The sequence below is a fragment of the Tauraco erythrolophus genome, chromosome 3 (assembly GCF_009769465.1).
Source record: "Tauraco erythrolophus isolate bTauEry1 chromosome 3, bTauEry1.pri, whole genome shotgun sequence".
Lineage (NCBI taxonomy): Eukaryota > Metazoa > Chordata > Aves > Musophagiformes > Musophagidae > Tauraco > Tauraco erythrolophus.
This window is the reverse complement of record NC_141467.1, coordinates 20216373-20228068: the sequence shown is the minus strand read 5'-3', so window position 1 is coordinate 20228068 and position 11696 is coordinate 20216373. Positions and strand designations below refer to the sequence as shown.

The 11696-nt window shown below is 45.0% G+C and overlaps 1 protein-coding gene across 1 annotated transcript; it reads right to left on the bottom strand.

The window, feature by feature from the left end:
• Positions 1-954: 954 nt before the first annotated feature.
• Positions 955-10096, bottom strand: ZNF622 (zinc finger protein 622). The gene is made up of 7 exons (XM_086609035.1): positions 10019-10096; positions 6969-7577; positions 4888-5142; positions 4010-4172; positions 3083-3195; positions 1967-2110; positions 955-1351 (listed from the first exon to the last, which is right to left on the bottom strand). Exons 2-7 carry the CDS (start codon positions 7573-7575, stop codon positions 1224-1226), a joined length of 1410 nt encoding a protein of 469 aa, XP_086465161.1. The 5' UTR covers positions 7576-7577; positions 10019-10096; the 3' UTR covers positions 955-1223.
• Positions 10097-11696: the final 1600 nt, after the last annotated feature.

Sequence of the window (11696 nt, the reverse complement as noted above, 5' to 3'; positions counted from 1 at the left end):
TCTCAGTAAAAGCAGGAACAGTAAAAAGCTTCCAAGGCAGCAGAACTTATTTAAAACAAACAAACAAAAAAGAAACAAAAAGCAAAACATCACAGACAAACCCACAGAACAAAAACACACAGCATGCACCTCCATTGTGAAATGATCACTTTCTTAAGAGTCCCATAAATATACCACTCTTTCAGAAGCACTGATATGCCACCAGTAATACTTTTTCTGAATTACTTCTTAGGGAGACTTTAGTGGATTATTTTAAGAGGTCAAAATACAGCATTGAGAAAGCCTGTCCCTACCATTCCCAGTGATATGCACACACCATTCACATGAGAGGAAAAAAACTTACATTAAAATCATGCCAACGAAAGCCACTACTAGGGAATTCAGAGTAATCCTAAAATGCAGAAGTGCAATGTGACTGTAACCAGCTGCAGCTGCCTTCACAACGAACGGACAGGCAAACAAACAGCAATTTTCCTGCAGCATACCCTCACAGCGTTCAGCACACTACTGCTCAGGGCTTCATCAGCTAGCCTACACCTTCGTGTGTGAGTGCCCACCTCCTTACATGAAGGTCAGAAGAACTGGTAAGGACATAGAAGCTTTTAACGTCTACACCACCCTGAGCTGAAGCATTAAGCAAGTACAGTCAACTTCTGAGGACAATATTAATCCTGGAGTTATATTTTCCACCAGCGCGTTTCTTCAAACAATTATGACTTAACCTTCCCAGAATCTCTGCTCTCAGTTTTCACCTCAACAGCATCAGCTAGAAGTCCAAAACACCCAGCTAACTTATGTCTGGCACCACAAGTGAAAAACTTCAATACACCCCATCTCAGGCTCTTAGATCTAGGATCTTCTCTTGGCCTCAACCATTTTGTGGATTTGGAAACTAAAGATATTCAGACAAATGGCAATGTCAACAGAAACAGACTGCACAAAGCTGGGCCGCAAGACCATGCATGCAACTTTATTCGTAACCATGACTATTTAGCCAGGACTTTGCCACATATTCCATTTAAGGTATTTTATTTTTTAAGTTAGGCCAATCATCATTTCACTGGAAGAGCCAAGCTCGCTGCGCTGCTTCTCATAAACAGGAAGGCATATCAGCAGGCACATCCCCATCTGATAGGTACCAAGTCTATTTTAAGAGAATCCTTGACCCAGAAATCATTAAGTCACCCTTCCCAAAACCAGTTGCATGCAGCTCTCTTGGTAACTCAGAATCTGACTTGCGGCCGGAAATGCTTCTGCTTTGTAGCATTGTTACTCATTCCTGTCTTGAGCATCCACTTCGACTTCATCCTCTGCAGGTACTGCATATCGCGCTGCTGAGCCAGGACTGCTCCTTCAGGAAGAGAAGTGGAAGAGAAAGAGGGATAAACGTCTATAAGCTAGCTTACTACTTATTTGCAAACCAGCTAATCTGTCCATTTACATCAGCAGTTAGCTATATGTTTTCCTTCCCATACTGGCACACTCCTTTTCACTTTTCTCTTGGGAAAGACCAAGACTCTCTATGAATATCCATGACTGATTAAGAGAAAAGGTTATTTTGCATGCCAATGTGTGACTCTCTCCTTTCAAAAGTGGATATAGATCACATCACTACTCCCCAACTGGAAAAATATTCTAACTGTCGAAGAATGGCTTATGTTACATTAATAAATAGCAAAAATGGTGGCTTTGACAGGCAGAAACCAACAAATCTTAGGAAGTCATCAAAATCACAAACACGTATGCTGATGAACTGAAGGGTTTGTACAGAAACTGCAATGGATTTTAAACACAAACGACTCCCTATAACTTACTCTGCTTGGATGTCAGGAATGAAAGGGAACTGAGTGGAAGACAAACTACTGCATAAAACCCCACAAATGTGAAACAAACTTGATCTATTTAATTGCAGAGTGATGACATCCTAGAACCTCCTCCTCTGCAGAAACTTCACACTGTCACTTACCTGTTTGACTTGTCCAGCCCAAAGCTCTGTACTGCTGCAACACCCGACCCACTGCTTTCTTATTTTTCGCAACAGCCACTGCTCTTGACAGACCAAACCGTTGCTTGTAGTATCTCATTAAAGAGCGATGACCCACTCTTGCCCCTGTTCAGAGGAGGGGACATCTTATTATGCAAAACAAAGCAGCTTCCAAAATGCAGTATTCAAGTATATTGTGAAAACTGTGGAAAATCCCTATGCTGACAAATGCTTTTAAAAGTTCTAGAACTGTAAAAACTTTAGGACTATTAGGAACTCAGTGTAATTACTGTAAGAGCTGCTGCACTGCACTCCACCTTGAAGAAAAAAAACCCGTGCTGTTGTTCAAGGGGGTCTTAGCTCAGATAACAAACAGGCAGTTATCAGAAAAGAAAATTTTAATTAGGGGAATGAGCAGAGAGGCAATGCTGTTTCAATTAACCAGGGAAGTAACTTGCTGACAGTCAGGAAATCTCCTGTAACTGTACAGTTGGCAGCACTTTTCAGAATGAATGGCCTGAGGTCCCCTCATACAAAGAACACCGAAACAAAAGAAAAAAATGCAAGAGAGAATGCCTAATACTACACAAGGCAACAGTAAAGTTACTTAATAAATTAATTTTACTGAACTAGTTTACTAAATTAGTTACCGGCCACTTCTCTACAAAAAAAAAAAACCCTACACTAGATAACATAAGTTACAGCCTCTCCAAGTTGCACTGAAACAAGATATGGAAACTCGTGGAGTATAGTACCATGTGAGTCACGTTAAAGAACGGTTAAAGTGGGCAAAGGAATTCTCTGCCTCAGTAACATATCCATTAAAGCTGAAGAAGTTGAATTTCAAAAGCAACAACAAAAAAAGTTTTCAGTTTGTTTAAACTACTTGAGTATTTTCTGTAAAATGACAGACATGTCTTTTGACTTGGTAGTGAAAATAAGGGAAGGTGAGGACAAAATCCCAAAGACACTTAGATGCAAAATTATCTTCTCCCTTCCCAAAAGCAAACACTTACCACGATGACCTATGCTGCAGGTAATGGCTGCAGCTATGAGAAATGCAGAGAAAGTACATCGTAACACAAATCCTATGCATACCTGAAGGAAGGATCAACTCCATGGTGTCATCATCGTAATCCAATTCTCTCTTTGCTGGGCGCTCTCCAGGTGCCTCCGCATCTTCCCCATCCTTGTAATCAGGGTAACTGCTCCTGTGGAAGAGAAGCAGTACCTGGTTTATACTGGGTGAGTAGCCACAGCTATCCAGACCCATTACACAAAAGAACGACCATGCAGAGCTACAGCAGGCTACAAACATCACCTTTCTCCTACCTTGGTTTGAGAGTTCCTCCCAGTAGCACTCTGCCCTGAACAGAGGCTGAAGACAAGGACCACCCTTTCTCCACCCGCTTCTATAACTCAGCACGGTTCTGCTGCTGCACGCTTAAGAGTGACTTCTGGTGAAAAGTCACCACTGTGCAGCCCACCAGGTCTGCACAGCTACTGAACGAGCACTCCAAGAAGCTCCACTCAATCCACCTGCCACCATAACAGGAGGTATTTCTGACCAAAATGAACACAGCTTAGGCTAAGTTACAGAAGTTCAACAAGAGGCCTCTAAATCACAGCAGTCCTGTTTAACTCCAGCTACTTAAAAAACTCACAAAACAACAAAAACCCCACAGTAGGTATTAAGTCCACAATCTGCCTAAAAGGTGATGAAAGAGACAGTCATGACCTTTCGTGGTCCTTGCTGGTGCACTGAAACCTAAACTCAGTAACAGCAACATACAAACCAGAATTCAAAGTATGTTTTCAGGTACGATTGGTATTAGTGGTCATAGGAGAAGAGAAGCAATTATGGCTTTGTGCTTACCTAGAAAAGCAGGGAACAGCTACGCAAAATACACATCAGAACCAGAAGTAGGTGTAAATTTTAAGAACGAATAACAGTTTCTGATGTAACATTCAACTGCCCTTTTGTCTGTCCCCATCTGTGCTCCACTCAGAGAAAAGCGTCCTCACCTAAAATCATAGAAGTCTGCAAATTCCAGGGCAGCATCTCCATCTGTGAAGAGTTTGCAGTGGCTTTTATCGTTCATGTGAGCCTGTACCGCTTCTGTAGAGTAGAAGGATTTCCCTTTTTCGTTGCACCAGATGCAGATTTTCCCAACGCCAACTTTCTCTCCTGCAGAGAACATTGACACTTCTATTGGTCTGAACAGAGCCTCCCTAGTCAATTAATTAACATTTCTGTGATGTAGGCTTCCCAGCCTTCAAGCAGAGACCAAGGAAGAGCCTTGAGCTCTTCATTTCCAGAAAAGCCCTGCTGTTCCGGTGCTTGACCGTATGGCTCCATCAGGGACAAGTCTGTGCATTTACAGATTTCATATGACAAGGTATGGATCGTTACGTATTCTCAATAACAATTTTGAATACATTTTATACTTCCAACAGATTTTTCTATCTGATACTCCAAAATTATTTTACTCTCATCATTATTTGTAGACTTGAAGGAAGACAACATTGCTTCTAGCTGTTAGCTCTCTCTCAAGTATTATAAACTGACGAGGCAAATACAACTCATCAGTCGGATAAGGCAGCTCACATGCATGCTTTAGCAATAGAGTTTTGTCCTAAATTTCATGTTAGCTGAACAACTTTCTCAACATCAGAAAATGTGAGACTGGGAGGGTATGTGACCACGTTTGCTCAGTGGTGTTTTCTCTCACTCTCCCCAGAAAGCCTGTGGTCATGTCCATGATCAAAATTCTGAACTAGACAGTACTCAGATTTTACACAAAAAAAAACCCAAAACATTTTAAGTTATACCCAAGTGAAAAGAAGCAATAACAGTATATAATGATTCTGGTCAAAAAATCAGAGAACATTGACAGGCATACCCAGATACTTGATTAGTCCTCTGAGATCCACAAGGTACTCTATGTCTGGAATGAAGAAACTGTGAACTTTTGTCATATGGGCCACATTTTTCGTCAGAGATCTCGAATGGTGGGGACAGAACAAGCAGTCCGTGACTGGTATGGCCCCAACAGCAGGAGTGCTTTCAGCTTCTGCCTGCTCCTCCTCTTCCTCTCCCACACTTTCCATCTCTTCTTCAGAGCCAATGTCTTCATCAGAATCCATATCTTCCCAGTCTTTTAAAGGAAGTTTAAAAAAAATATTTATTTATATATGATTACTTCTCCCAAGCAAAACAAGTCCCTTAGAAAAAGTTATACAAAATATTGCATTTTCTATTCTTGCAGCTAAGTGCCACACAGTCATTTCCAGGTGCAGGAACATACTGTTGCCAGGAAAACACATTTCCTTGTACAAGGCACAGCAAAGCTCAAGTCTGCTCATTAAAAAGTTGGCAGATCTTGAGATTCTCCCCCCCCTCCCCCTTCATTTTCTCAACTATTAACAGTTTACTGCTGTTTTAAAGCCTTACATTTAATTCAGCACAGCAGAACAACACATGCATGGCTCACTAAAACCAATACAACTGCCAGAATCATGAAAATGCTCTTTTCCAGCAGTGACAGAAAACACATTCCTTTACAACACATCTTGAACAACGGAGAAGAACAAACCCAGCCGTCACAGACACACTACGTTACGTTATATGTTAGTACATACCAAGACGTACTAACAATTTTACACATTTGCCAGATTACTGCAGAGTACATTCATGGACAGATGAAGCAGCAATCTGATTATACTGCTGGAGGGGTCTAGAAACACTTTTTAAAGAGTTCAGATCTGGGGCAGTGAGTATTTCCCAGTACTCTATTCCTACTGGTCCCCTTCCAATTGCCACACACACAGAATGTTTGAGAACAGGGAACACGGTGCTCCCCAGTGTTGCAGGTTACTAATTAGGGATCTTTGCTATAAGATGCAGTTTAATAATTTTAAAAGCCTGACACTGAGTTAACAGGACTTGTAGGAAACATTCCTGGACAAACGCCTAAAAGGAAAATTAACATTCAGAAACCTACTGAGATGTTAGCATTACAATTTATGACTAACACATTAATACAAAACAGGTGTAAGCTGGCTCCTTCTTTAGATGTTAAGATGCATGTTCAGTGGTACACGTTCCTTCTCCTGTAGAACAGATTCCCTGAATTGCAACCAAAATGTCACCAGCATAAAGCTGCTGTAACAGAGGTCGTAACATGACACAATGGTTTCAGGAATGAAGCTGACATACTGTGGTCCCACTTCATTCATACCTGGCCTCTTGCTGCAGTTTCATCCCCCCATTCAACTGCTCCAATAGCTGCATTTGGAGCTGCACTGTTAACCACAGCACTGAAAGCATCCCAGTTAAAACTAACCCTTTTCTTGGAATTCTGAAGCTCTGATCTTTTTAGTTGTCCACTTTTTGAGCTGACCTCCAACAAAGAGCTGCATCCACACAAGCAGTGAAGGTGAAGCAGCAGGAACAGGCAGTTCGGGTGGCAACTCTTAAACCAATTTTAACATGCTGAGAAGATGTGCCACACAGTGTCAGGCTAAGGAGTGGACCTTCTCCTCTGGTCTTGATTGAGAGAGAAAAACAAAATCAACCCCACTCCCACCTCCCTTCAACAGATCAGTAAAGCAAATGATCATGATTGGATTTTTTTTTGTCTATTTTTCAGAAGTACTTTTAGGGTAACCTTTTATGTTAGCCTTCCCTAAAGGAAACTTCCCCTGGAATTTCGCGTGGGAAATAGCGCTCATGTTATTAACTGTTTATATTCAACCTTCATGCACATTCGTATCTTGTGCAGCTGGCAGTTCAGACACTAACACAGAGTCCTTGACTGCAAGTATGGGCCAACCACTGCTTTTGCCAAGCTGGAAATTTAATCAACAGGAAGACCGTTAGTGATGGAAAATGCTGTACACTACTACAGAAGGAGGCTTTTACACAAAACCAACTACATAGCTTTCCCCAAGCTATCTCTCCTCAGTATGTCTATTGCCTTACCTTCTTCCGTATCCTCCTCTTCCTCTACTTGTTGCTTGGCCAGCTTCTTTGCTTGCTGTTCAAACCACTGTAGTCTTGGAGGTTTTTCCGATTGTTCTCTACTCTGTGATAAGCTGGCATTTCCCATAGAAACTGGAGAACTACTTGCATTACTAGGAGGTAAAGGTGTCTTCTTGGGAGATGAAGACGGCTGAGCTCTGATGGCTTGCTGAATAGCTGTGTTCATTTCATCTTTGTTTACATTCTCTGGGGCCAGCCCCTTTTCCAGGTTCTTTTCATTTAGTATTTTTATTTTCTTGCTGACAGCTTGAACAGCTTTCTTCTCCAACTCCAGGTGCTTCTTGGACTTCAGATGATTCTCGTAGGCATTGAAGGTGGAAAATCTCTTGCTGCAAACTGTGCAATAAGTGGCAGTGATCTTGTTCTGCTCCTCTGCTACTGCTCTCTGTGCGAGGACTCTCTCTTGGAAATTCTCGGCAGTGACAGGAGGCATGTCGGCAACCTTCCGCTTCAGGTTGTACCTGTGCCAGTCAGTTTTGTAATGGGCACGTTGAATGTCAGCATCCTTGAAAGCCACGCGGCAAGTAATACAAGTGTAGGTTGCCATTACTAGAAAGTGGGAAAAAAATAATGATCGTGCTAACAAAGATAAGCAACAGCCACAAAAAACCCCAAACACAACATCTTGACAGCAGTTCTTGTACAGAATTAAATTTATCAAACATCAGCATTAGCAAACAGCATGCTATGTACTAGAAGGAGTAAAAGAAGAAAAAATAAAAGACTCTGATGTAGTTATCAGAGATTACTCGTACCACAGCGGCATCTGAGCATCCCAGCTCTAGATCCAGCACTCGCTGTGCTCACCAGGGTTCGGACACTGAATGAGAGGGTTCCCAGCCCTACCAGCAGTACTTCTACTGACGATCAAAAACTAAAGGTTCTTATCGAGCTCGTGTTCTGCCAACTATAGGCTTCTGAGGAGACTAGTGATTGCTCCAAAATAAAGATAGAAAGGGAAAACCTCCTTTCACACCTATTCTCCAAAGCCTTACCAAATGGAAAAAAAAAAGAGCTACTGCATTTAAAAATAAAACTCTCTCAGCTATTTTGGAACAGTGCATGTACTGTCAACAGCACTTTACCCCACAGAAGTGTTAATCTGGAGATGCAGTCAGTCACGCCTAGATCTAGCACCTGAAGCCACTGGTACCCCTCCACTTCTCACCATCCAGCTGAGCTGCATTACTGGGGCTGTCACAGGACAACTGGAAGGCAGTGACCTGTAACTGATGCTGTCTCTTCCAAAGCCACTCATTTCCTTCCCTTCCAGTGCTTAATGAAACTTCTCTTTTTTTAAACAAAGTTGATGGAATCTCTTGAACACTCCAAAAGCAAAGAGCAAAAAGGGATGTTCTAAATTAAGATCGCTAAAGCCACCTTCACATTTTAACTGATTAAGAAAAACTATGGTTTAATCTGGAAAAAAGAAAAGAAATAATACCTCAGGAGGAGTGAGTCTGAAAGCAGGTAGAGGAAGAGCAGCCCCTCCTAGTAGCTACCAACAGGGAGAGGGAGCAGTGAAAGACACAAATATGCAGAGAGTTGAAAGGTACTTTACGAAACGCTTGTTCCCTGGAAGAACTAGATTCCTAATTTACCGCTTGCACTATCTGTAATCCTACAGTGACAGAAAATACATTAACAGAAAATAAAGGCTATACTATTTTCTTTGAAATACTGTAAGCATCCATTCAGTTTAACAGATTTTTTGTTTGTTTGTTTCAGAGAAAAAAGTCCTCTCTGCCCATTGAGGGATCCTGATTGCTCGCTGTAGCATTTCCCTCCCACCTGCAGGGCTCCCTAGCCCTCTCCTAGCCCAAGCAGGAATTTTACTGCCATAAACCAACTGATACAGAATCAGGGCGTGTAGTGATAGGTCAAGGGGCAATGGCTTTAAACTGAAAGAGGGCAGATTTAGACTGGATATAAGGAAGAAATTTTTCACTCTGAGGGTGGTGAGGCACTGGAACAGGTTGCCCAGAGAAGTTGTGGCTGCCCCATCCCTGGCAGTGTTCAAGGCCAGGTTGGATGAGGCTTTGGGCAACCTGGTGTAGTGGAGGGTTTCCCTGCCCATGGCAGGGGGGTTGGAACTAGATGATCTTTGAGGTCCCTTCCAACCCAAATCATTCTATGATTCTATGCTTGCTGTTAATCATAAACTCCTTGCAGAAACCTCAGGGACAGAACAGTTTGATCCGATCTATTACAGCTAGACAGCAGCTACACATTCGATTACCTTGGGGTGATTAAGAAAAGTAAGAAGAGATACGTAACCAAGAGGCTCTCAAACCACAAACCTTCACACCTGACTACCAAGTGGAGAAATAAGGTTTGCAATTTACGCTGTATAAAGCATAAGAAGCAACTGCAGAACCCCATTTAGTTACACCAGTACTTCCCGTTAGCCACGTGCATTTTCGCCTCCCATTTTAACTCCTAAAACCAAAGCACAGAACCCTCCCCTGCGTGGGGCTCAGCAAAACAGAGCCGGAGGCGCTCCCGAGCCTTCAGCCCAAGGCGCTGCCCAGTCCTCCTCCCCGCAGGGTCTTTATTTCGCCCGATTTTCGCTACTCTGCACTTAAACCGAGCCGACGTCCGTAAGGCCGGCACGCAGAGAAAGGCCTGACTGACGGGCAGGTGCCTACTGTACCGACACCAGCAGCGACGGCGCAACTCAAACCCGGGAAACGAAACACAACAGAACAGAAGACGAGCAGGGGCGCAGGCGGCAGCCGCGGGCCTCCAGGCCCCTGACTCAGACAGGACTCACCGGGCGGCTCTGCCCTAACGGGCAACAACCGACACCTCCCGCCCGGGCCGGGCCGGGCCGGGCCGGGCCAGGCCAGGCCAGGCCAGGCCAGGCCGGGCCTCCCCCTCCCCCCCCCCCCCCCCCCTTCCCCCCGGCGGAGCTCACCGCAGCCGCCTCACACCGACCACCGCGCCGCGCGGGAGCCTCGCCTCGCCTCCCCTCCCCTCCGAACACGCACCTGCCGCCCGCGGAGCCACGGCCCCGCCGCGCCTCTCCTCTGCCGGCGGCCCGGAAGGGTGAGACAGCTCCTTTCCGGCACGGAGGGCCCGGCCCGGCGCTGCCGCTGCTGCTGCTGCGCCTCCTGCCGCCGCGGAGGCCCCGCCGCGCTCCCGGCCCGGCCCCGCCCCGCCCCGCCCGTGAGGCGGCCCGAGGGCGGCGGGCGCTGCGCCGCTGCGGGGGCGCCCGGCGCGGGAGCGGGGCTTCGGCCCTGCCCACCGGGAAAGCACCCCGCCTTCGGGGCGGGCAATCCCGGCGGTCCGGGAAAATCCCGTGACGTTGTCAGGCCTGAGGCCGGGAGCCACGATCCGCGCCTATTGGGTGCGGGCCCATGTCGCGATAAGGGAGGGAATAAATGAGGCAGCGGCCGAAGTCCGACTGAAGCGGTTTGGTTTCGGTGGTGTGAGGTGTTTTTTTTCCCTATTTCGGGAACAAATAGGCAATTAGATAGGATGAAAGATAAAAACTAACACGTATTTATTAAATGGTTTTACAAACAATCAATATAGTAATTCCATGTTTACAAAATAGTAATCAGGCTAGGTAAAGTGCTGCAAAATATTTTAAATAAAGACATTTTGTAATTTTCCAGTTTCTGGTTACCCAGATAGGTGGTGGTTACAGACTGTTAACGCTGCCTGCGTGCTGAGAACAGACATGGAGACTACAGGGAATTTGTTCAGAAGTCTTCAACAGTTTGGAAAAAAATGCAAAACGAACAAAAAAAACGAGTAAAAATGAGTATTTCTTCAGATCCTCTTACTGTGGGTTAAAAGGATCTCCCCTCCTCTGCACAGAATATTCCTTTTTTCCACGAACAAACTGAAGAACGGTGGGCAGGTGTGCAGTACATACACACAAAGAGCCCTGCGTGCCAAGAACAGGCGCTTTTCCGCTGGATTGGACATCCCTAAGGCCACGGATCAAATGGCGATCACTCCATCGGTCACTCAGAGGCAATAACACACCGGGAAAATCTCCGAGTATGAAGAGCTGAGGTGTAGCATCCCACAGACCCTGTCCCGACATACGTCGTTTTTTTCCAGCAGGGATGTGTGAAGACGCCACTGCAAGGTGAGGACGGGCGAGCATTTTGACCGCGCTACTGCAAAAATACACGGCATCCTCAATTTGCTGCCAGGTAAGAGCACCCAGGATAATGCAGGCAGAACTGATCCCATGGCAAGACCATACCCTGAGTTACCCCATGGCACCTGCTCACACATCCACCCTCTCTGATCCTGCCCTCTACGCTGAATGTACTGCCTTTTGACTGGATTTGCACACAAGCAGGCTTTCCGCGGAACAAATGTGTGTTTCAAAGCTACGTGCTGCCTCATACTCGCCTGCCTTTCTTCCTGTCCATGTATTCAGTTTTGGAAGATGGGAAGGTGACGACCAGTGCTTGGTAGGAAAGACGCTGTGGACCATTGTGATGGGAATTTTGAAGTAACTGCTATTTTGTGGCTGCTGCTAGAATACAGCAAAATTAAGGTTTCTTGAGGGATTTCCAACTGAAGGCAATGTGGAAGGAATCTCACCAAGGAGAGAAATGTTTTCTTTGTGTTCTGCTGTCAAACTGCTGGCAGTGGAATGTATCGTGTCCGAGCAAAGTGTTTCTTACGTGTGATTGTTTGGGA